This window comes from Nicotiana tabacum, chromosome 4, assembly GCF_000715075.1.
Source record: "Nicotiana tabacum cultivar K326 chromosome 4, ASM71507v2, whole genome shotgun sequence".
Taxonomy (NCBI): Eukaryota; Viridiplantae; Streptophyta; class Magnoliopsida; order Solanales; family Solanaceae; genus Nicotiana; species Nicotiana tabacum.
In genome coordinates this window covers 17,602,876-17,629,036 of record NC_134083.1, presented here as the reverse complement: position 1 = coordinate 17,629,036, position 26,161 = coordinate 17,602,876, and the positions used below count along the sequence as shown (strand labels likewise).

Here is a 26,161-nt window from a genome sequence, read left to right as displayed (position 1 = left end):
CGGGATCGGGGCTGGCTTGGTCGATTTGTTCGAGTGAGGACCTCAGACTTAATCCCGACTGCGGACATGCCATTTTCGGAGAAATGGAACATGAAACGTAAGTATTATTTTGCCTTCAGTATTTCTTTTGTTGCTTTTCATTCCGTTTGTTTCTCATCGATATTATGTGATGCAACTGTCGCCCAAATGCCAGACGTCGTTCCTGAACTTAAAGAGTGGGTAGAGGGCATCGTGACACAGAGACCTTGCTCTGAGAGCTTATGGCGTGAGCTCTCAAAGGGCCAATGGGAGGCCCGTAATCATGGTAAGAGCTTTTCCCTAATAACATATTTCATCTTATTTTCTCATCATTGGTTTCTCATCCGTTTTTCTTTTTGCAGGTTTACCAAAAGATATCGAAATGAGGCCTTCATCGGTTGATGATGACATATACGACGATCCCCCTGCTCCGAAGCAGGATAAAGAGAATAAGAAAAGAAAAGCTCCGAGTCCCTCGAACCCTGAAAAGAAAAGGTCGAGGAAGTGACTGGGCCACAAAACCAAAGATGTCAGTGCCCGGGAGCTCGCATCGGACTCACTCTTTCGGTTGAGGGATGAGTCCGAAGAAGAAGAAGAAGATTCCAATCTGGTGGCCCATGTGAGAAATGGTTCTGAACTGCCTCAGGCCATGGGGGTCGTAGAAGAAGTAGCGGCCGAAGCCTCCAAACCAAGAAGGGCCAAGATCGTTTCACCCCGAGCTGTGAAAGTTGACAAAGGGAATTTGGCCGGTATTTCTCGGTCAGAAGATAATATGCCTAAGGAGGTTCTTGGGGTGATCGACCTCTCTAGGTTGCCTTCGTTTACCGATTCAATGATAAACGAGGCACAAACGCTGAAAGGTAACCTCGACGAAGGGGCCCAAAGAGCAGTAGATTCTCTTCACCACTTCTTCGATGACCTAGATTATACCGCCTCGGAGGATGTTACTGGGTTGGGCGACTTACCGGTACCAAAAAAGACATCGTTCGCGAGAGCCAGCGGATCCTCTTCGAGCCTAAAATAGTGAATCACTTCCCAGCCCCGAGTGTTGATCCTACTCGGAGACGGGCAATTTATATGTCCATCCCGGAGGACGCCCGATTTCTTTCTGTCCTGGTGGGGATTGCTAGTTAACTTCGGTGCTTGGTGACCAAAGAGGATCAAACCAAAATGAATGAGGTATAGGCGCCCTGCCTATTCAACGAAGCTCAACATGCGCTGAATCGGGTAATTTTGAATGTCCCTTTATTATGTATTTAGCTTAATCATGAATAATCATAACGATTTTCTTTGTCTTTGCAAGCCTCGATGCTTCATCATGAGGACTTTCTTCGATACCAAGAGGAGTTAAAGCATTACGAGGCCGAGGCCAAGCCCGGGAGCTTGCTGAAAAGAGGGACGCTTACAAGCTCCTTAGTGAAAAATACCAAGTTATGCTAGAAGTGGCTCGTAGGGAACATACCGATCTGGTCAAACAGGTAAGGAGAGTTTTTGGAGTTAGTGATGTTGAGTCAGACTCAGTAGCTAACAATATGAACATGCAGGTTCAGAATAAACTTGACGTGATCGAGCAACTTCGAGCTGAGGTGGATACGGTCAAAGCCGAGACCGAAGAGTAGAAGAAGAATATGGATCGCCTGGCCTCGGAGAAAGAGACTGCCCGGGCACAATTGGCTTCAGCTGAGGCTCAACTTCGGCTACAAAGGAGAAGAATTTGGCGCAGGCCAAAACGATCAAGGGACTCCAATCTCAGCTGAACTCGGCTATTTCTGGTCATTAGAATCTGGCCAAGAAGCTCGAGGCTGCAAAGTTAGAGATCGTCACGGCCAAGACCGAGGCTGATAAAAAGGTGGCCCAGTTCAAGGTTGATGTTGAGGCTATCCAGGAGCAGGCAAAAAATATGGTGAAGCATGCGAGGTGGGAATCCCGAAGGGATGCCCTCGAGGGAGTCCAGCTCAGAACTTTGACATATTGACCGAAATCAAGAATGCCAAGATATGTGAAGCCAATGCCCGGAAGTTAGCTTTTCCCGAGGAGGATTCTGAGGCGTCTGAAGAGTCGGGTGAGTCCGACGGTGAAGAAGACCCCGTAGGCGACGATGTAGCCCCCGATGAGGATTAGGCCATTTTTCATCTTTTGTACTAGCTTTTTTTTGAGGCTGTTAGGCCTTTGTAAAAAACATGCATCAGGGTTGTTCAGCCCTTGTAAATAAATTTTATATATATATATATATATATATATATATATATATATATATATATATATATATATATATATATATGTATGTATGTATGCCTTCTATGGCTTTTTGAACATTTCCTTTTCTTTTCTATTTGTGTTCGTAAAGTTTGAAATGCCTTAGCATGAAATAGTTAGGTTATGTTCGAAGGTTCAATCAAACCTTGTATTTATCGCCGATTTGGGTTAAGGTGTTGTAGGGGTTCGGTGTTACCGATAATATTTCCCCGAAATATCCTAGGTTTATAGCCTTGCCGAGGGTAACCTTTAGAAACGATTATAAAAAAGAATTTATCGAAGGCCTTGTTTTTGTTACGGGTCTCAGACGTCTCCGAGCCACGTTAATATGGCCGTAACCTTTTAGTTCGGGCGTCGCCCAGTGGGCTAGTTATCCCGAGTTATCCGGGCTTGCCTAAGATAACAGTCCCTGAGCAGGGGTGACCGTAGCATTAAAAATTCGGGCATTGCCTAATAGGATTTTTGCCCCTGTAATATGATAGTTTGGACCGTTCGAGATTATTTTCGATCGGCAGTCCCCGAGTGAATGTTCGAACTCGGATTTGAGGTTGCCGTTGGGATCGATTGGTAATCCCAGAGTGAATGTTTCGAACTTGGACCAGGAGTAGGAAATTCCTTAAATAATGTGATATCAAAAAGAAGAAGAGTCTTTTTTTTTATTCTTGTGCGCAATGATTGTATATGTATACTTGTCTTGTGCTAGGGCTCGATCGATCTGTGTGGGAACAGTTTATTTTGACCATTTTACCCTTACAATAAATCCTATTGATCAAGCCACATCGATCACGAACTTTCTTTCGTTGTTAAAGTCGATATCTGAGGGATATTGCCCTTTCGAATGTTGTTGTGATCATTATCACTGGTTCGTAACCAGCCTTCAATTCTAAGTTAGCACGATTTACTTGTTGCCTCATTAAATACCTTGCCGAAAAACCCATTTGGGACAAAACCGGTTCAAGGAAAAAAGAGTGCAACGCATGATTCCAGACCTAGGACTTCGTATTATCCTTTGTTGGTTACCTGGAAGTGTTAGCTTGAAACGGAAAAAATAAAAGAAAGAATCGAGGTTGTACCTTAGCAATAATATTTCTTTAAGTGGGTTATATTCCAGTTGTTCGGTAATTGCCCGTTGTTCATTATTCCGAGCTTATAGGATCCTTTGTCGGTGATCTCGATAACTCGGTATGACCCTTCCTAGTTCGCCCCTAATTTCCCTTCGTTCAATTTTCGGGTGCTCAGTGTGACTTTCCTTAGTACCAAGTCCCCTATATTGAAGTGTCGAAGATTGGCGCTTTGATTGTAATATCTTTCGATTCGTTGTTTCTGGGCGGCCAGTCGGACGAGGGTGGTTTCTCGCCTTTCATCCAATAGCTCAAGGTTCGTACTCATAGCTTCGTCGTTCGATTCCTTTGTTGCATATCGAAATCCGATGCTTGGTTCTCCAACCTCGACCGGTATTAAAGCTTTAGTACCATAAACCAAATAAAATGAGGTGGCCCCGGTACTGGACTTCGAGGTTGTTCGGTATCCCCATTGGACCTCGGGTAGCATTTCCTTCCATTTTCCCTTAGCGTCGGTTAGCCTCTTTTTAAGGTTTTGGAGTATGGTTTTGTTGGTAGATTCAGCTTATCCATTCCCACTAGGGTGATAAGGTGTCAATAAGATTCTTTTGATCTTATGGTCTTCAAAAAATTTGGTCACTTTGCTTCCGATGAATTGTTTCCCATTGTCGCATACAATCTCAGTTGGTATCCCAAATCGGCATATGATGTGGTCCCAAATGAAATCGATAACTTCCTTTTCCCTGACCTGTTCATATGCATGGGCTTCTACCCATTTAGAAAAGTATTCAGTCATAAATAATATAAATCGGGCCTTACCAGGTGCCCAAAGAAGGGGACGACGATATCCATCCCCAACTTCATGAATGGCCACGGAGACAAAACTGAATACAACAGCTCCCCAGGTTGATGAATCATCGGAGCGTATCTTTGACATCCATCACATTTTCGGACGAATTCCTTTGCATCTTTTCCCATGTTGATTCAGTAATATCCAGCCCTGATTATTTTGTGAACCAATGATTCGGCGCCCGAATGATTTCCACAGATACCTTCGTGGATTTCCCTTAGAATGTACTCAGTATCCCCCGGCCCTAGACATAATGCAAGTGGGCCATCGAATGATCTTCTAAACAGGGTTCCGTCTTTGGACAGGCTAAATCAGGCTGCCTTTGTACGCAGGGCCCTCGATTCTTTCGGGTCTAAGGGCAGCTTTCCGTTCCTGAGATATTTCACGTACTTATTCCTCCAGTCCCAAGTTAAGCTCGTTGAGTTGATCTCGACGTGGCCTTCTTCCACCACCGATCTCATAAGCTGCACGACTTCACCCGAGTTGAGCTTGTTGTCTTCGATTGACGATCCCAGGTTAGCGAGGGCATCGGCCTCCCTGTTTTGATCCTGAGATACATGTTGTAAAGTCCATTACTTGAATCGGTGTAATGTCACATGTAACTTGTCTAAGTATCTCTGCATTCGTTCTTCCCTGACCTCGAACGTTCCATTAACTTGGTTTACCACAAGGAGGGAGTCGCACTTAGCTTCGATCACCTCCACCCCAAGCTTTTGGCTAGTTCTAGACCTGCAATCATGGCCTCATATTCGGCCTCATTGTTAGGCAATTTCACAATCTTAATAGATTGCCTAATTATTTTACCTATTGATGGCTTTAGTACGATGCCAAGTTCGGATGATTTTGCGTTTGAGGCGCCGTCCGTAAAGAGGGTCTAGATTCCCGAGGAAGTTCCCGAGTTAATCAATAACTCTCTTTTGACCTTGGGTATTAAGGTCGGCGTAAAGTTGGCTACGAAGTTTGCCAAAATTTGGGACTTAATGGTGGTCCGGGTCGGTACTCAATATCATAACCACTTACTTCCATGGCCCATTTGGCCAATCAGCCCGAGAGTTCGGGCTTATGCATAACGTTCCTTAACAGGTAAGTTGTTACGTCGCATATGGGGTGACATTGGAAGTATGGTTTTAGTTTCCTGGAGGTGCTTAGCAAGGCAAGCGCCAGTTTTTTTAGGTGAGGATACCTAGTTTCGGCCTCATCTAAGGTCCTACTAACATAATAAATCGGAAATTACGTACCTCGTTCTTCCCGAACTAGGACTCCACTTACCTCTATCTCCGAGACCGCTAGGTACAAGTATAATTGTTCATCTGTATTTGGTGTTTGAAGTAGTGGTGGGCTCGATAAGTATCTCTTGAGCTCATCCAGAGCCCATTGACATTCCGGAGTCCATGAGAAGCTATTCCTCTTTTTCAACAGTGCAATCGACCCAGGGCGGCTATGCACCCTATTAGCCTTTGCACGACCTTTATGTTGTCCATGACCGTGATGTATTCAATGGCTTTGATCTTATCGGGGTTGATCTCGATCCCTCGGTTGGATACCGTGAACACGGGGAGTTTTCCAGATCCGACTCCGAATGCACACTTTTCTGGGTTCAACTTTATATTGTACTTTTTTAGTATGCTGAAGGTTTCTTGCAAATGTTTTAAATGATACTCTGCTCGCAGGGACTTAACCAACATATCATCAATGTAAACTTCCATCGTTTTTCCTATTTTTTCCTCGAACATTCGATTTACTAGACGTTGATAGGTGGCACCGGCATTTTATAATCCGAATGGCATTACGTTATAGCAGTATGTGCCATGTTTAGTGATGAAGGAAGTATTTTCCTGGTCATCCGGGTTCGTCCGTATTTGATTATACTCGGAATAGGCATCGAGAAAACTGAGGATCTTGTAGCCGGTCGTGGCATCGATCATGCGATCAATGTTGGGCAAAGGGAAAGAGTCCTTAGGACATGCTTTGCTCAAATCCTTATAATCTACGCATATTCTTAATTTGTCCCCTTTTTTAGGGACTATCACTACGTTTGCTAACCATTACAGGTATTTAACCTTCCGAATGGACCCTATTTTAAGGAGTTTAGATACCTCGTCCTTGATGAAGGCATGTTTCACTTCGGACGGGGGTCTCCTCTTCTGCTTGACCGAATTGACTTTCGGGTTCAGGCTTAGCTTGTGAGTAGTTATCTCCGGTGGGATCCCTATCATATCAAGATGGGACCAAGCAAAACAATCTATGTTAACTATAAGAAAATGAATAAATTTTCTCCTAAGCTCGGGGGTTAGTTTCGTGCTCAGGTATACCTTTCGATCGGGCAAATGCTTGATCAATATAATATGTTACAGCTCTTCGACTATCGATTTGGTTGCGTCGGAGTCATCGATGATTATAAAAGATCGGGGAAACCCATAATCATCATCTTCATAAGTCTTTTGCTTATCTGGTTGGATCATGACCGATATCAGTGATTGCTATTTGGCCACTGGGTCGGTGCTCGAATTCGGCTCTTTCGGTGTTGTGAGTGTTGATGTCGGAACCACTTCTTCGATGGCAAACATCTCTTTTGCGGCCGGTTGTTCCCGTAGATTGTCTTGATCCCCTTGGAATTAGGTATTTTAGCACTTGGTGAAGAGTCGAGTGTACTGCCTTTATATGGTGGATCCACGGCCTTCCGAGAAGGGTGTTGTACCTCATGTCCCCTTCGATTACATAAAAATTGGCCTATCGTATGATTCCGGCGGTATTGACCGGTAACGTTATCTCTCCCTTGGTGGTTTCACATGCCATGTTGAATCCGTTTAAGACTCGGACTGCTGGCATGATCCTGTCTTGTAGACCGAATAATGTTGGCCGAGCTACCTGGATCAATTAATACACGTTTAATTCTAGTTTTATTTACAAGTACAGATATTACCAGCGTATCATTATGAGGTTATATGACCCCTTTCGCATCACCGTCACTGAAGGATAAGACTCCTTCTGATATGTAGTCTCGAGTTCGTTTCTCCCTGTGATGGAGATTCTGGTGCGTTTCAACATTGGCTCCTGTGGATATCGACTCCACCGATGATCATATTAATTACGTGTTTAGGTTCGGTATCTTCTTGTTCCGTTTGTCGGTTAGAATCCCTGTTCCTGAAATGATTCTTGGCCCGGTCGCTCAAGAACTCTCGAAGGTGCCCGTTGTTGAATAGTTGGGCTGCTTCTTCTCTCAGTTGTAGACAGTCTTCTGTTCTATGATCGTGAGTTCCATGATATTTGCATACTAGGTTGGGATCCCTTTGATCCGTATCGGATTGTAGAGGTCGAGGCCATTTGGTATCCTTGATTCGCCCAATAGTTGATACGATAGCAGCTGCGTCGATATTAAAGTTGTACTCTGATAGTCTCGGTGCTTCTTTGGGCCCGGTGGGCCTATCAAAACTGTTTTTGGTCAATAACCCCCGGTTGCTTCGACCTTGGTCACTTCTTTTTTCGTTTCTTATGGGGATCTGCCCGGACAAAATGCTCCTCCGATCTCCATTATATGGCCGATACCGATCCCTGTTTGCTCCTGGTTCACAATCGATGTCTCTCTTGACTCTATCGAAAGTTCTGTAGGGATAAATAGACTTCGAAGGTGCCCCGAGTTGATCATCTTCGACTCTGATTTTCAATTGATACTGATTGTGTATATCATCCCAGGTAACGGTAGGGTATTCTATCAGATTTTTCTTTAATTGCTGCGAAGCCACCGAACTTCGAGTATTGAGTCCCTGAGTGAAACCCTGAATAGCCCAATCATTAGCGACCGACGACAGATCCATTCGTTCTATTTGAAAACGGGACACGAACTCCTTGAGCATCTCGTTATCCTTCTGTTTAACTTTGAAAAGGTCTGATTTCCTGGTTTTGACCTTGATGGCACCAGCATGTTCTTTTACAAAAGAGTCTACAAGCATAGCAAATGAATCAACAGAATTAGGGGGTAAGTTGTGATACCATATCATGGCTCCCTTTGACGGGGCCTCTCCAATTTATTTTCAGAAAAACAGACTCGATCTCGTTGCCTTCCAAGTCGTTTCCTTTGATAGCACATGTATAAGAGGTCACATGCTCGTTTGGATCGGTCGTTCCGCTGTACTTAGGTATTTCGGGCATACAAAATTTCTTGGGGATCGGTTTTGGGGCTGCGCTTGGAGGAAAAGGTTTTTGTACGAACTTCCGGGAATCCAGTCCCTTCAATATCGGGGGCGTTCCTGGGATTTGATCTACCCTGGAATTATAGGTTTTGATATTTTTATCATTCGCTTCGATCTTCTTTTTTACTGATTCTACCCGCTTTGTCAACTCCTCGATCATTTTTATAATTTCGGGGTTAGTCCCCGACTCTTGTTCATTCGATCTTACCATAGTCGATTCCGTTCTGCGAGTGACTTCTTGGGGCGGATCGGGTTCAACCCTGCTCGGTGCCTCGGTTTGGCTCTGCAACTGAGCTATCACCACCTGTTGAGCTTGCAGTATTTCGAAGATCATGCGTAGGCTGATCCCGTCTTCTTCAATATTTTATGTGTTTCGAGCTGCCGATCGGGCTCCACCACGGACGCTATTTTCAAGGTCGGCAGGCAAGTTCGCGTCGATGGCCACATGCAAATTTACATCAATTGGATACGTGGTCTGAATTCCAATGACATTAGCGGGTGGCCCTATGTTATGAGGCGCCATGTTGTTATTCTCACCTTGATGACCGGATTCGTTGCCGATATGTAGAGGTGCTAATCGAGAGTTTGTCATTTTTAGCCTGAAATCAAAGATATTTTAAAGAGCAAGTGTAAAGCAGTGTGTGTTATGGAGATTTGCCAGACAATCACTATTATCCTTAGCCCCACGGTGGGCGCCAATATTGTTCACCCTCAAAATCGGATAACAATTGAATTTATACGCGGTCTTAAGGATACGTGATCTATTTGATACAAAGCAAGAAATCAGATTTAATGTGGAAGTAATCAATGGAAAGATAATTGCAAACCACGCAAGTTGAACAACCTAGGCCTTGTGAGTTTAATCTCCTTCGACCTTAGATATAATATTATTGAAGCCGGAATGGTATGAATAAAGCTAGAAACAATAGTATGTTGTTCTTTTAAGTATGTTACAATGCCTGCCTATGAATTACTAAGTCCCCTTATATATTAAGGGATATCTTCCCTTAAATACATTATTTTATAAAAAATATAAGTCCTTAATTTTGTAGACCGTTGGCCTCTTTTTTGACTTAATCCCGTAATTTCTGCCATTATGATTAGTTAATGACGAGAATCATGGATCCTTGTCGGATGAGTTGGCGAAGCTTTTCTTCGAGTTCCGTTAGAAGCAGGATCGGTCATGCCTTCGGTAATCTCGAGGGCTAATCTGATGGTCTTGATGACCTGCTTTGACGATACTTTTAGGTCTGACAATATCATATTCCGATCTTGGCTGACCATGCCGAACTTCGAACCTCGATATCGAGTTCGGTTTCATCCGTAACTTCGATCTCTTATAGATGTGCTGAGCCTGGCCTACCCTTCCAGATGCTCGATCAAGCATCGAGCTCGATTTTATCCGTATACATCCTCAGTTATTGAGTACTAGGATACTTAACGGAGATGCTTAGCCTTCATCGCCTGGTCTTGTCTTTAACAATGAAGTTTTTGGTTTTGTTCTATAGAAGACTGAACATTGAGAAATAAGTAATACTCCGTTACTTACACTTGGAACTACATAGGTGGTCCAAGTTCTTTGCTTAAATCCCAGTTAAGTAATTGCTTTTGAGAATCCTAATATAAAAACACGTTTCTTTTTAAATTGCACAAACCCTTTTTAATGTATGTTTTTATGATCATAAATTATTTTCTTAATAATGGATTACTAATAAATAACCTTGGAATTGTTGTTATGGTTGCGCAAGCACTTGTCTTGTTATTTGAAATATAGGCATCTAAATTTATGCATTGTTCATTGTTGTTCTTATTTTCTTCTTCTTCTATTTGTCCATATAATAAATTGGCATTGTTAATTACATAGTAGCTCATATACTATCCAAAGGGGCGCCATAAACGATTATAAGCATCACAGACACACACATAGGTGGTTACAGAATGCCACACATTGAAACTAAAGTATGGATGGCAAGTCAGGATTTTTGGTAAAACTTTATCAAATAGTTATTAGAAAATGAAATATCAAAAGAAAACAAAGAAAGCTTTACCTGCCTAATATAATCAAACCAATTACTACAACCTGAATGACAATAGAATATTACGTTTCTTTCTTATTACAAAAGGAAGAATTCAAATGGAAACTTAGAATGTTAAATATGTCTATGTATATATATCTAAGGAAATTTTTTCCAGGAGCCAAAGAAGGTGAACAGAGAGAGAGAGGAGCCTTGTATACAGCATAAACACCACAAGAAAGGAGAAAAAAATATAAGGAGAAATGGAAAATGAAATAAGAGGAGAAGTTCGAAAGACTACCATTTTAACCAAATAAACCATATCCAATGATATATTAATGTTTCTTATGAATCCCATAAATAATCCACCACAATTTAGCAATTTTTTTTGTAGTGTTCATCGATCATATAAGATAATTTTTACAGTGTCAATACATATACATAATTCCTGTTTGAGTGTTGGTGCGATTTCATTCCTTCGTTCCATGCATGCGTGATAACTACTACTATTAGGGATCGAGCTAGAATCTGAAATATTGGATGCCTACCTTTGAGGGCTATTGAAATTATCTACCATCTTTTTTTCATTCTCATCACTGCTTGGCGAGGGCGGACGGGCGTGGCTCCCATGGACGACAAGATGCGGGAAGCGAGGCCTAGATGGTTCAGTTACGTGCGGAGGAGAAGCCTAAATGCCCCAAGATGTGAGCGGTTGGCTTTGGCAGGTATGAGAAGAGGTAGAGGGCGGCCTAAGAAGTATTGGGGCGAGGTGATCAGGTAGGACGTGGCGCGACTTCAGATTTCCGAGGGCATGTCTCTTGATAGGAAGATTTGGAGGTCGAGCATTAGGGTTGAAGGTTTGGGGGTAGTCGGACATTTTTCTACTTTGTACCGACTAGTCTGATAGTGTTTTGTTTAGGACTTTTAGCGGCTTATGTTGTGTTCATATATACCATTTTCCATTTTTCATAGTATTGTATTATTGCTCTTCCATCTATTTGTTGTCTCTTACAATGCTGATATTATATTTTTGGTTTCTGTTATGGATTTATTGTCTCTTTTCGTTTTCTAGAGCCGAAGGTCTTCCGAAAACAACCTCTCTTCCCCTTCGGGTAGGGGTAAGATCTGTGTACACTCTACCCTCCCAAACCCCACTAGTGAGATGTTATTAAACTGTATTTGTAAAATAATTCTAGAGAAGATAAAATAATAGAAATGTAAAAGAAACAGGATTTAATCTGAGCCCACTGAATTCACAGTGTTTCCTTAAGGAATTTAATCCCCTCCTAGTACCCAAGGTTGTGGATTATTTCCTTCCAGAATAGAACGAATTACACACTAGTGTAGCGGTACTTCAAACTCCAGTATTTCAGCAAATACAAAGATCGATAGCAAATCACACTTAGTGTTGCTTTCTTTGTAGTTAAAACAATACAGAAGAAAGGAGGAGAACTCAGAAATTCATATGAAAAATCTGAGAGAATGGAATCCCAAGCCCAAGAAGATCGGTAGCAAATCACACTTAATGTTGCTTTCTTTGTAATTAAAACAATACAGAAGAAAGGAGGAGAACTCAGAAATTCGTATGAAAAATCTGAGAGAATGGAATCCCGAGCCCGAGCCGAGCGAGCGACGACGACGACAGCGCGAGCCTTGCCTTCTTCTTAACTCTTTAAGAGCTAGAAGAAGAGCAATTGTATATATACTCATCAAAATATTTTTCTCTTCCAATATGAGACAATGTCCCTTTGTCAAGTAGGGAAACTCAAATATTTTTAATTTTTCTTCATTTTCCATTCATCTCTTTTAAGCTACATTTAAACTTAAAAAACCCAACATGAGATTCTACTGTATAGTTGTTATTGTTCACTGCTTGGCGCTGGGAAGAACCAGCCAAGAACTAGCTTGATTTATATATACAGCTAGGCCTATTGCAATAATTGACTTCAATTCGTCTAATACTCCGTGATCTAATTTACGTGACATCACAATGGATTACTTTATCTAGTAACTACTTTAATTTAATGACCACATAAAACAAATCACCCCTACGTTTCCCCATTATATTTGTTTTTATTTTTTTTATCCGGTGACTGCATTAGAGTCTGATATACTAAATTCAGGTTCGGATCGAGAAGTCTAATATTGAGAGTAAATTAATACTCTATAACAAAAGCGATTTTATACCCTAGGCCGGAACCTGTGACATTTAATTACGGATGAAGAAGTACGTTGTTTACTCGAAAAATGGATAGAGTTGAATTTGTACGTAGTTCTAAGGATATGTGATATAGCATGATACAAATCGTAGGAATAAATAGAAATATCAAATAAGGATTGCAAAAGAATGCAAAAATAAACAAGGTTGGAGAGAAGATGATTTTTAGGATTAAGCACAATGAATCAACCGATGAAGCTTAGAAGAATAATCCTTGGATATAGGAAAATATGGTGCTTGAATTACAATGTAAGTAAAAAAAACTGTCCTCTACAGAAATGTAGCCATCCTCTTTATAGTGGAAGATTCTACTTTAGATATAATTAAAAATACATAGTGGAGACTCCATGATAAATCAGCTTTTCCCTTATTCCCGCCGAGGTTTCTCTCCCTTAGTGTGTTTGCAACGGCTCTTATTTGTGGGCTCGAGCTCGATCGGCCTCGGTGCCGGTCGGTAGTGCTTCTAGAGATTCGGACTCGGTCCCGGTTGGCCTCTGTCCCTTAAGCTCGAAATCATCTCATCATAGTTCGATCCGGACCCGAGCTCGATGATGACTTCGAACTCGGTGTTTGACCTATACCTGGAATCCGAAGCTTGTTAGTACCATCTTCGGAACCCATCTCGATATTACAAAGTCTTTCTTCGATTCATTATGTTTCGACCTTGATCAATCGTACGAAGGCCGAAATCTATTTCGACCGTATACATATGTATTTATTTATCACTCTACCACAATCCTCGTTGGGCCCAATTATATTTGTTAGTTCTATATAAAGCTTAATTAATGCTATGCCCAACTTATTACGGGGAAAACGTGAAGTAAATCCATAAGGTGCTTATTCATCAACTGAAGAGTCAAACAATATGTTCTTAAATTTTCTTTTCCACTCAAAATCGTACTGTCTTAATTATCTACTACTTCTCCGTAAGTGAATTATACATATGCTAGACTAGATTAAAGAAGTTGGCCACTACCTTGTGTACAAGTCAATATCTATATTGGGCCTGGAATCCACTGATTTATACGTTTCTTGCATACGTATGTGCCACCATCTAAGAGCGCATATTTATTGTTACACCATTTTTGATCATATTCTCGATTCTGGACCACTTCTGATATTTTATACTCCTAGTCATATTCGAGTTTAGAAGTAAATTTGGATTTTTTTGGTCTATGCGACTATATTGTAGCAAACGTCTAAGCTAAGCTAAGCTGGATGCGCAATCAGGAGAGGGGGAAAATATAGAACGAAATTAGTGCGATATATACTTTCATGGATGGAAAGGTAAATGAAGGACAAATGTAAACGAATCAAGTACTCTATGGGTAAATTTGAAGGAAAAAAAAAGATTTGCAAAAATTACAAAGAGAAAAAGAGGATTTACAAATATTTTTTTGGGGTTACTAGTATTGTTCCAAATTGTTAACATTTCGTACTAAAGAAAGAAATTACGCAAAATAAATCAAGACCCCCTGAACTTTATTCAGTATATATTTGAACTTTACATTGGCCTAGTTGCCCAACTTGATAATTTGATAGCTTCGACTGCCCTGGATAAAAGTGCTTTGTAAACTGCCAACAAATTATCAGGATTAATTTCACTTATGGTCATTGAACTATCTTTCAATTTTACTAAAGTTATTAAACTATTTTTTGTCACTTAAAAGTAACTAAACTTTATCACTGTAACTTAAAAATCATTTTGCCTCAAACCCCTACCATAAATATGACATGGCATAAAATTTAATAAGAAAAATTCAAAAATAAATACCACATAAGCTTAAATGGGTCATACCCACTTTAGATCCATGTCTCCCTTAATATGATTTGACCCAAAACCCAAATGGGTTTCAATAGGTAAAAAAATGCACATCGAATAGCTCTTGCCAGTGTCAATCACATCCCTCTTTATATAATGCACATTCATAATTATTCTACATTAGTTTAAAATGATTATCATATATTACCAAGTTTTTGCCTTTTTTGTTACATAATGCACATTCATAATTATTCTATACTAAAATAATCTATGCTAGAATTTTTTTTTTTATTTGTATGCCCTATCTGAGTCATTTTATAATTCTACTGAAGCTAAAATACCGTTGTATCCAAAAAGGCAAAATAACCTGCTTAGTAAACAACACATGCAATTAAAGTGCATAATAAAACTTGTCAATAGACATGCAATTACAGACGGCCTATAGCAACTGTTTAGACAAAAGGACACAACATAATGTGTCATTAAGACTGTATCTGTATGATCAAAACCCAAAAAATAATTACAAGACCTAATTTTTCTTAAATTCCCTAGACTTCTTTTTTAGTTTTACTAGAGTTATAAAATGATTCGGATAGGGCATACAAACAAAATAAGAATTTTCTAGCATTAATTATTTTAGTATAGAATAATTATGAATGTGCATTATGTAACAGAAAAGACAAAAACTTTATAATATAGGATAATTATTTTAAACCAATGTAGAATAATTATGAATGTGCATTATCTAAACAGGGATGAGGTTGACACTTGCAGAGCTATTCTATGTGCTTTTTTTTTTACCTGTTGAAACCCATTTGGGTTTTCAGTCAAATCATATTAACGGAAACATGGATCTAAAGTGGATATGACCCATTTAAACTTATGTGGCATTTATTTTTAAAATTTTCTTATTAAATTTTATGTCATGTCATATTTATAGTAGGGGTTTGAGGCAAAATAATTTTTAAGTTATAATGATAAAGTTTAGTTACTTTTAAGTGACAAAAAATAGTTGAATGACTTTAGTAAAATTGAAAAATAGTTCAATGACCATCAGCGAAATTAACCCCAAATTTTCACCCACTCAAAATCAACTTTGTAAACTGAACTCTTCAAGAAATTGCAGAATATATCTTTAATTTGTCCAATATAGTCCTTAGCCATCCCCGTAACTGTCATCTATCCCTATGCAACCAATAACTATATTTCTTCAAGTCTGGTTTCAATCGCTGCTTGTTTTACAAAACAAGGAGAACTTCGTTCTTCGTACAATAACGCGAAGAGCCAATTACGAGAAGTATATAATCGAAGGATCCGGGTTAGAGTCAAATTCAATAAACTCACACATATATATATTCCATTAATTAAATTTGAATACCGTACCCTAGCTTATGTATAAGTGTCAGTTGTCAAAAGTAGGGATTAGCTAGGGAATAAATTCCTTATTTTAAAGATATTGGATTGGCCTCTTGAGTGTCATGAAAAGGTGAAAGGTTCGTTATATCAAGTATTTGTTTCATGCAGCTGAAAATCTGAAAAAGAAGCTCCAACTTTTATGGGATTGCCAACTATGAGACGAATCTATCTGTCTATCTAATTTTGAGGCAAGATATTATCTACAACCTTGTGATTCAATAAAATCTGAAAAAGTTAAAAACCCAACTTTTCCCCTCCATTATCACATTCCGAAAATGGAAAATAAGAAGAGGTGGAGAAAAAAAGAACCTTTTTATTTGTTGATGGAAGAATGATAAGAAAAACACTACCGCCTGTGTCGCAAAAAGAAATCTGCAATTAGCTGCGGTTTAAAATACAACCATTTTCCGGCGGTTTTGGACAATCACGGGGTGTAACCGCCGCTAATTAAGACAAATTAATTGTGGCGGTTCTAGTGGCAGTTTGTTTTGTGGCGATTTTGTGCAACTAGAGGCTTCCAAAAGATCAAATTTTTTGTCATTGTTTTATTTTAATGGTGGTCGAAAAATGTTTTAGAGGTGACCTGCTGAAATTTCAAAAAATAAAATAATAAATAAATGTAAGTCGCTTGTTGTACCAGCGACCTGCTGGAAAAAAAAAATTAATGCAGGTCGACCTGTTGGAATATCAAAATAATATTTCTTGAATAGTCTAAATGACACTTATACCTGTGTCACTTTATCATGTTGATCTCAAACTTATCATTTTGCTAATTGAACACTTACGCTCGTTCAAATCGTGTATAATAAGCGCTTATGACAGGAAATTACCAGTGCGTGTAATACAATCTCCTACACGTAGGACGCCACATCATTATTAGTGCCACATAGAAAAATAAACTATTGAAAAATAGGACTAGCCACCCTACACAAATACCGAACCCATATAAAATAGATGCAGTAGGTTCTTTCTTCTTTCGTTTATTAGGAACCATACCCATCCGATTTCACAAAAAAATAATTCTAAATCTGAATATACCCAGAAGCTTCAAGCGAGCTTTAATGGCGTCTCTGCTTGTCCCTCCGGTTTTGATCCTTAAACACAAATGTTTTATCGCATTTTCAAGCCTAAATTTCAATACCCAGCTGAGTTTTAGTACTAGGTAAGAAACAACTTGAGGTTTCAAACCACTAGATTCGTTATTCACAAGACCAGCAATGGAATTTCAAAAATTCTCAACAAACAAGCCTTTGAATCTCCTCTCCAAAATTCGAATAAAGATCCAAATAGCGAAACACAACAACAATAACCAAAATAGATCCGTTCGTCAACCTAAAGAGTCGTCGAAATCAGTGACGCTACTACCACGGCTAGGACACTGGGGCAGCGTCGTAGGAAGAACGAAACTCGTTGGAACCTTAATCAGTTGGGTTTTGATTAAATAGAAAAAGAAATAAAAATGTAAAAGATTCTTTTGTTAAAAAAATAGAGAAAAATAGTATATTTCTGCCATATTTTGTAATTTTGAAGGCTCATCCATTCTATACAATAGTGTGAAGAGGAAAAGAGGGAGGGAGAAAGAGGGATTGGGGACGAAAAGAAAGATGGGAGAAACTGAGCAAGAGAAGAAAATTGGGGGGCAGAGGATGGTAACTTCGATTAACTTATTAACTTTACTTTTTTTCTAGTTTAATTCATTCTTAATCTTTTTTTAGTTTAATTTATTTTTATAGTTTAATTCATTCTTAAATTTTTTTTTAGTTTAATTTATTTTTAATCAAAATCACTAGTATCACTCTTGCACATAATTTGTACACCCCAATCTATATCAATGTCATATAAGCTCTTTACACGCTTACACATAATTTGTCCACGCTTACACATAATTTGTATACCCCAATCTATGTCAATGCCATATAAGCTGCTTACACATAATTTATCCACCTCATCTATGTCAATGCCATATGTCAATGCCATATAAGCTCGGTCAATGGTAAGAAAAATTTAAAAAATTAATTTTGAACGAATGTATCAATTGACAAAATGATAAATTTATCGGCATGACAAAGCGGCACAAGTACATTCAAGCTATTATGCCTTTCTAAAATGTTCTTCTCTGCACGCTTCTTCCTTTAAGATCTAATCTCAAAGCAACCAAGAACCGTATTAGCATGGAGTTGAATTTTCAAGTCTGGTTTGAGTCGCTGAACTTCGTACAAAGCCGCGAGAAGTACAATTAAATCAGATAAGTATCCCATTAAATTTCAATGCTTTAGCTTATAAGAGTGTCAATTATCAAACAACACGGAGACTAGCGGGAATTGATTCCTTATTCTACAAATGTATTTGATTGACCTCCCACCCAGGGATGACACAGGCAGGAAATAAGAGTTAGGCACACTGTGACACTGCAGAGGCAACATTCATGCTATGGTTTAAAAAAGAAAGATCCATTTTTATTTAAAGCAAATATGTACAACATTCCTGAAAGGTAGAATATATTTGTTTTTCCCTCAAAAGTTTTATTTATGCAACTCTCTCTTCAAAAAGAGAGGAAAAACGTCGCCCCCATCTTCGACTCTCGAGTCTCGATATGAAAATCTCGCATCACAGGCTGGCGGATGCAACATCTACTTGAATCCAAAATGCATAAATAGCTCAGTGCAATTTTGGCTTCGGATTCACTCCCACAGATCTCAGCGTCTCAGAGTGAGGTTCCCTACCAATGGCACCAACAAAATCAGGAAATTAAAGCACATTTCACGCTATGTAACTGTTGAGGTTTTATTTTTAAGATGTAATATTCTTAAAATGAGGATGAATGGAAAATGGAGGGAAAATGAAATTTTGAGTAAAATTTTAAGTTTCCCCCTCTTAACAATGAGACATTGTCCCATATTGGAAGTGGAAGACATTTTTGGTGGGTATATATATAATTGCTCTTCTTGTAGCTCTTAAAGAGTTAAGAAGAAAGCAAGCCTCGCGCCGTCGTCGTCGCTCGCTCGCTCGCTCGGCTACGGCTACGGCTACGGCTTCGGCTTCGGCTTCGGCTTCGGCTTCGGCTTCGGCTTCGGCTTCGGATGATCGATCGATTGATTAATTTTTTGGACCAAATTTATTTGTTAATAGTAAATATTAACGTTGTAACGGATATTTTCCAATCCGTGTATTGATAATTTGGCAGCCGGATAATGGTCTTCCCACCATGAAGTGCTTGCTCCACAAACATGTAATGCTTGCTCCACCATGAAGGGTGGACGTTTGGTCTTGCACTCCTTCTTGGCTGCTATATATATGAGCAGCAAATGTTGAAGAAAGATACTCAACTAAACATACAATTCGCTCAACAAATTGGCTATACATTGCACTCCTTCCTCTCAGAACTTCCATACGTTTTTCTGAGTATATACTCCTTCGTTCTGCATTGTTTTTTAACTTCAAACAAAGCAACTGTACGTGTGATTTGCTACCGAACTTTGTGTTCGCCGAAACACTGGGGTTTGTAGTACCGCTACACCAGTGTGTTATTCGTTCTATCCTGGGAGGAAATAATCCATTACCTTGGGTACTAGGAGGGGATTAAATTCCTTAAGGAAACACTGTGAATTCAGTGGGCTCGAATTTATTATTATTGTTTCATTACGTTAACTTATATTTTGCAGAATTAATATTTACAAATACAGCAATATTGACCGGGAATAACAATCTTAAGGAAATTAATATTTATTTCTGTACTTGTGTTATTCTTATTATTCTGCAAACTAAAACCTTTGTGGTTTGTGTACTCCCGTTTTGGAGAGTTAAGCCTTCGTGGCGTTTTGTTGGATATTAAAATCTACGTGATTTTTACTCCAATTTGAAAACGTGTATTAAACGTTTGTTTGTGTCATTCTTTTACAGAAAAGATGATGACTGAAAACGAAAACCAAGCTGTTCCGATGGCGACTGCCAACGCAACGACAAGCCGAACACCGGCGTTGGCACCGGCAGAAAAACCCGAAAAATTTTCCGGGATTGATTTCAAACGCTGACAGCAGAAGATGTTCTTCTACTTAACTACGTTATGTCTACAGAAGTTCATCAAGGAAGATGTTCCTGATCTGCCGGATAAAACTCCAGATAATGAACGCTTTCTCGTGATTGAAGCGTGGAAGCATTCTGATTTTTTATGCAAGAATTATATTCTTAGCGGACTGGATGATAATCTGTATAATGTATACAGTAGCATGGAGACATCCAAAGAATTGTGGAATGCGTTTGAAAAGAAATATAAGACTGAAGATGCCGGGATGAAGAAATTCGTTGCCGCAAAATTTCTGGACTATAAAATGATAGATAGCAAGTCTGTTATTACTCAAGTCCAGGAATTGCAAGTGATTATTCATGATCTACTTGCTGAAGGTCTTGTAATCAACGAAGCATTCCAAGTAGCAGCAATGATTGAGAAGTTGCCTCCGTTGTGAAAGGACTTCAAAAATTATTTGAAACACAAACGAAAGGAAATGTCCCTTGAAGATCTCATTGTTCGGTTGAGAATCGAAGAGGACAATAAAGCTGCTGAAAGGAGAGGCCGTGGAAATTCAACAATAATGGGAGCAAATATTGTTGAAGCTAACAAAAAGAGGAAGAAGGCTTCTGGTCCGAAATACAACCCAAGCAAGAAGCGGTTCAGTGGAAACTGCTACAACTGTGGGAAAACCGGACACAAATCTACGGAGTGTCGTGCTCCGAAGAAAGACAAGAAAAGGGGTCAAGCAAACATGGTAGTAAACCATGATGATGTTGATAACTTGTGTGCCATGCTCTCTGAATGTAACTTGGTGGGAAATCCTAAACTGTGGTGGTTTGATTCAGGAGCCACTCGCCATGTTTGTGCAGTTAGAGAGGCTTTTGCTACCTATGCTCTTGCTGAACCCGGAGAGACAATTTATATGGGAAATGCTTCAACAGCAAAAGTTGAAGGATATGGGAAGGTATTTCTAAAAATGACTTCTGGCAAGGTCATGACTTTGAACAATGTCCTTCATGTTCCCGAAATGAGAAAGAATTTAGTCTCTACTGGACTTCTTGTTAAGCACGGTTTTAAGTGCGTTTTTGTATCCAACAAGGTTGTAATTAGTAATAATGGAATATTTGTGGGAAAATGTTACCTCACCGAGGGCCTTTTCAATCTAAATGTAATGGTTGTTGAAAATAATAATAATATTTCAGCTTCTTCTTACTTACTTGAGTCAAATGATTTATGGCATGTACGTTTGGGTCATGTCAATTATAAAACCTTGCGGAAAATGATTAACTTGGAAGTACTGCCCAAGTTTGAATGCAAAAAATTAAAATGTCAAATATGTGTGGAATGTAAGTATGTTAAACATCCTTATAAGTCAGTTGAAAGGAATTCAAATCCTTTAGACTTAATTCACACAGATATTTGTGACATGAAGTCAATACCATCTCGCGGTGGAAAGAAGTATTTCATAACTTTTATTGACGATGGTACTCGATATTGCTATGTTTACTTAATGAATAGTAAAGATGAAGCAATAGACGCATTCAGGCAATACAAAAATGAAGTTGAAACGCAACTTAACAAGAAAGTAAAAATGATAAGAAGTGATAGGGGTGGTGAATATGAATCTCCTTTTGAAGAAATATGTTTAGAATATGGAATTATTCATCAAACAACAGCCCCTTACACGCCCCAATCTAATGGGATTGCGGAAAGAAAGAATCGCACATTAAAGGAGATGATGAATGCGTTGTTGATAAGTTCTGGTTTGCCACAGAACTTGTGGGGGAAGTCATTCTTACGGCTAATCGAATATTAAATCGAGTGCCCCATAGCAAAACACAATCCATTCCTTATGAACAATGGAAAGGAAGGAAGCCCAACTTGAATTATTTTAAAGTGTGGGGGTGTTTGGCAAAAGTGCAAGTTCCTAAACCCAAAAGGGTAAAGATAGGACCGAAAACCGTTGATTGTGTTTTCATAGGATATGCGACAAATAGTAAAGCATATCGATTTCTGGTTCATAAATCAGAAAATCCCGACATTCATAATAATACGGTTATAGAATCAGATAATGCTGAGTTTTTTGAAAATATATATCCGTATAAAAAAGGAATGTTAGTCGTTTGGTGAAGGATCTAAACGACCTCGGGAAGAAACAAAAGAAAGTACATGTAATCAGGAGAATCCAAGACGTAGTAAACGTCAAAGAACGTCTACTTCATTTGGACCAGATTTTGTGACTTTCTTATTGGAGAATGAGCCTCAAACATTTAAAGAAGCTATGACTTCTTCGGAATCATTGTTTTGGAAAGAGGCAGTCAATAGTGAAATAGAATCCATATTGAACAACCATACATGAGAATTGATTGATCTTCCTCCTGGAAATAAACCTTTGGGTTCTAAATGGATTTTTAAGAGAAAAATCAAAGATGATGGCACTATTGATAAATTCAAGGCAAGGCTCGTAGTCAAAGGGTATAGACAACGAGAAGGTCTAGACTACTTTGATACATACTCTCCAGTTACAAGAATTACGTCCATACGGATGTTAGTAGCATTAGCTGCAGTGTATGGTCTTGAAATTCATCAAATGGATGTTAAGACGGCCTTCTTAAATGGAGAGTTGGAGGAAGAAATTTACATGGAACAACCTGAAGGGTTTGTGGTTCCAGGTAAAGAAAAGAAGGTATGTAGACTTGTTAAGTCTCTTTACGGACTAAAACAAGCACCCAAACAATGGCATGCGAAATTTGACCAAACAATGTTGTCAAATGGTTTTAAGATAAATGAATGTGATAAATGCGTGTACATTAAAAATGTTCCAAATCACATAGTCATTGTTTGCCTATATGTGAATGATATGTTGATAATGAGTAATGACATTGCCAACATAAATGCTACTAAGCGTATGCTCAATAGCAAGTTTGATATGAAAGACTTGGAGTTGCTGATTTAATTCTGGGAATTAAGATCAATAAGACTCCTCAAGGTCTGGCATTGTCACAATCTCATTATATTAAGACAGTACTTGAAAAATTCAAGCACTTGGGCTTTAAAGTTGCAAAGACTCCAATTGACGTGAATCTTGCATTAGCAAAGAACAAAGGCCAAAGCATATCACAATTGGATTATGCTCGTGTATTGGGATGCTTAATGTATATCATGAATTGTACACGACCAGACATAGCTTGTGCTATAAGTAAACTGAGTCGATATACGAGCAATCCAGGCCAATCTCATTGGATGGCAATGAAACGAGTTTTGGGATATTTAGAACATACCCAGAACTTTGAATTGCACTACAGTAATTTCCCTGCGGTGATTGAGGGATACTGTGATGCAAATTGGATCACCGGTTCAACTGATTCTAAGTCCACGAGTGGATATGTATTCACTATTGGTGGAGGAGCGGTATCTTGGAAGTCGTCCAAACAAACATGTATTGCCCGCTCTACAATGGAGGCTGAATTCATAGCCTTAGATAAAGCCGGTGAAGAAGCTGAATGGCTCCGGAATTTCTTGGAAGACATTCCATTTTGGCCCAAACCGTTGGCACCAATATGCATACATTGTGATAGTCAAGCGGCAATTGGAAGGGCTGGGAGCGTCATGTATAACGGTAAATCTCGTCATATACGACGAAGACATAAAACCGTTAGGCAATTACTCTCTAGAGGAATTATCACAATTGACTATGTAAAGTCAAGTGATAATGTGTCGGATCCACTTACAAAAGGCCTAACTAGAGAGGTAGTTGAGAAATCATCAAGGGGAATAGGGCTATGGCCGAGAACAAGTCATTGTGGCGGTAACTCTACCTAGAAGACTGGAGATCCCAAGATCTAGGTTCAAAGAGATCAAACAAAGTCATTAATGACGGTTCAACATTGTCAAATAAAATTTTAGTCCATTCTCGTGATGAGACAATGTTCAGTACCAAGGATAAAGCATTAAGGCTTTTTAATGATTTCTAAATTTGATACGGGGTATATCAAATAGTGTATCTACAGGATGACACGTTTAGGAATTACCTATTTAAGTGTGAAGTGTGAGCCGCTTCAAGGAGAACTTTGTAAGGCCAGTTCTCTACGCACTTATGAAACCAGGCGGTGTTCATGGCTGAAACGAACACAACAATGAGAACCAAAGACGGTTAAGGGTTGATTGTGTGACTTATGGTTGTCTAGGTATACACCAAAGATCGACGGTTCAAAGATATCAAATCTACCGATTGACCGAGTATATCCGACATAAGTTTACTACGGAAAGTTCAAAGGGAAACCTACTTATCCAGATGCAATTAATCCTTGCTTGTAAATCACACAGTTTTTCATGCATACTTCCGTGATATAGCCATTCCCCATTCATGTGGGGGATTGTTGAGGTATTTTTAAGATGTAATATTCTTAAAATGAGGGTGAATGGGAAATGGAGGAAAAATGAAATTTTGAGTAAAATTTTAAGTTTCCCCTCTTAACAATGAGACATTGTCCCATATTGGAAGTGGAAGACATTTTTGGTGGGTATATATATAATTGCTCTTCTTGTAGCTCTTAAAGAGTTAAGAAGAAAGCAAGCCTCGCGCCGTCGTCGTCGCTCGCTCGCTCGGCTTCGGCTTCGGCTTCGGCTTCGGCTTCGGCTTCGGCTTCGGCTTCGGCTTCGGATTCGGATTTGGTCAAATGATCGATTGATTGATTAATTTTTTGGACCAAATTTATTTGTTAATAGTAAATATTAACGTAAGATTATCCGTATTTGTAACGGATATTTTTCAATTCGTGTATTGATAATTTGGCAGCCGGATAATGGTCTTCCCACCATGAAGTGCTTGCTCCACAAACATGTAATGCTTGCTCCACCATGAAGGGTGGACGTTTGGTCTTGCACTCCTTCTTGGCTGCTATATATATGAACAGCAAATGTTGAAGAAAGATACTCAACTAAACATACAATTCGCTCAACAAATTGGCTATACATTGCACTCCTTCCTCTCAGAACTTCCATACGTTTTTCTGAGTATATACTCCTTCGTTCTGCATTGTTTTTTAACTTCAAACAAAGCAACTGTACGTGTGATTTGCTACCGAACTTTGTGTTCGCCGAAACACTGGGGTTTGTAGTACCGCTACACCAGTGTGTTATTCGTTCTATCCTGGGAGGAAATAATCCATTACCTTGGGTACTAGGAGGGGATTAAATTCCTTAAGGAAACACTGTGAATTCAGTGGGCTCGAATTTATTATTATTGTTTCATTACGTTAACTTATATTTTGCAGAATTAATATTTACAAATACAGCAATATTGACCGGGAATAACAGTAACCCAATTGCAAGAATATAGAAAAATATAGCAAAGTATTTGCTATAAACTATTGAAGTACCTAGGTAGAACATCCCCGCGCATAGGATCTGGCATGACAGATTGATTATCAAAATCCTGAACATGAGCCACCTTTCTGAAAAAAGATTTTTTTATGAATCTGTCGGAATCATTCAGCACATTGTCCGGTTCTGCTACCTCTGGTACAGTTTCCCTCCTTGATTTCTTCACAGATACATTAGGCGAACGCTTCAGCTGATGCGTGGCTGTGTGTACCCCAAAACCCACAGACATTGCTATTAGTCCCAGCGCCACATACACAGGAAAGAACTCTCCTTTCAGTCCCCTGTTTCAAATTAATTAAACATCAAGTTATTATTACACTAACTTCTAACGACAAAGGTGCTAATTATACTTACAAATATTCACCTTGGCTTAGCGTCTGGATGCTCAGCAGTAGTGGCATATGACCTCAGTTTGGTAAATTTAGATGTTGCAAATGTAGGATTTCCGCTAATACGAGTAGCCATAGATTTAAACAAACTCTGCAAGGGTTCAATAAAGATTGACAAGAGATCATGTCTATGTAACACACAATACGAACAATCAAATTTAACTCGAGAGTGGACTTACCGAAGACCTGAATGCCATGATATGCAAGATTGCAAAAACAAATGAAAAGCTATAGAAATAGCAGTGAGGGGGCGTTTGTGAAAGAGTCTGGTTCAACTTAGTGCGCACTAAGTTATGACTTATGACTACTATATATTTGCCGGAGACATCGATATATGGGATACAAACGGATAGGCATGCAGAAATATAAAGGACACTCGTCAAGAGCTAACAAGTCCACTTTGCGCTAGCGGTGACTCATGGAAATTAAATAGTACATGTGGTATTTTCCTAATCTCTTCCGGCTACTTCCGTATATTAAATTGTTGGAAGCGTTTTAACCGACTCCGAAAGAGCAATTTTTTTGAGACGAATTTGTTCAAGGTGTTGTAGATAGATAGTTTTTTTAATTAAATGTATACATATAAATTATT

At 39.2% G+C, this 26,161-nt stretch overlaps 1 protein-coding gene across 2 annotated transcripts; it reads right to left on the bottom strand.

Moving 5' to 3' along the window:
- Window positions 1-18,220: 18,220 nt before the first annotated feature.
- LOC107769185 (uncharacterized) lies at window positions 18,221-25,905 on the bottom strand. Of its 2 annotated transcripts, none has more exons than XM_016588383.2 (4): window positions 25,749-25,905; window positions 25,535-25,660; window positions 25,177-25,461; window positions 18,221-18,505 (listed from the first exon to the last, which is right to left on the bottom strand). In XM_016588383.2, exons 2-4 carry the CDS (start codon window positions 25,579-25,581, stop codon window positions 18,445-18,447), a joined length of 393 nt encoding a protein of 130 aa, XP_016443869.1. In that variant the 5' UTR covers window positions 25,582-25,660; window positions 25,749-25,905; the 3' UTR covers window positions 18,221-18,444. The 2 variants fall into 2 exon arrangements, with proteins under 2 accessions (XP_016443869.1, XP_016443868.1); XM_016588382.2 differs by having other exon boundaries at window positions 25,545-25,660.
- Window positions 25,906-26,161: the final 256 nt, after the last annotated feature.

Coding starts and splice junctions, on each gene's coding strand:
- LOC107769185 (XM_016588382.2), bottom strand. Junction 25,462..25,544: donor CATCCAGACGCTAAGCCAAG/GTGAATATTTGT, acceptor AATTTGAAACAG/GGGACTGAAAGGAGAGTTCT. Junction 18,506..25,176: donor CGCGGGGATGTTCTACCTAG/GTACTTCAATAG, acceptor TGCCATTGGTAG/GGAACCTCACTCTGAGACGC.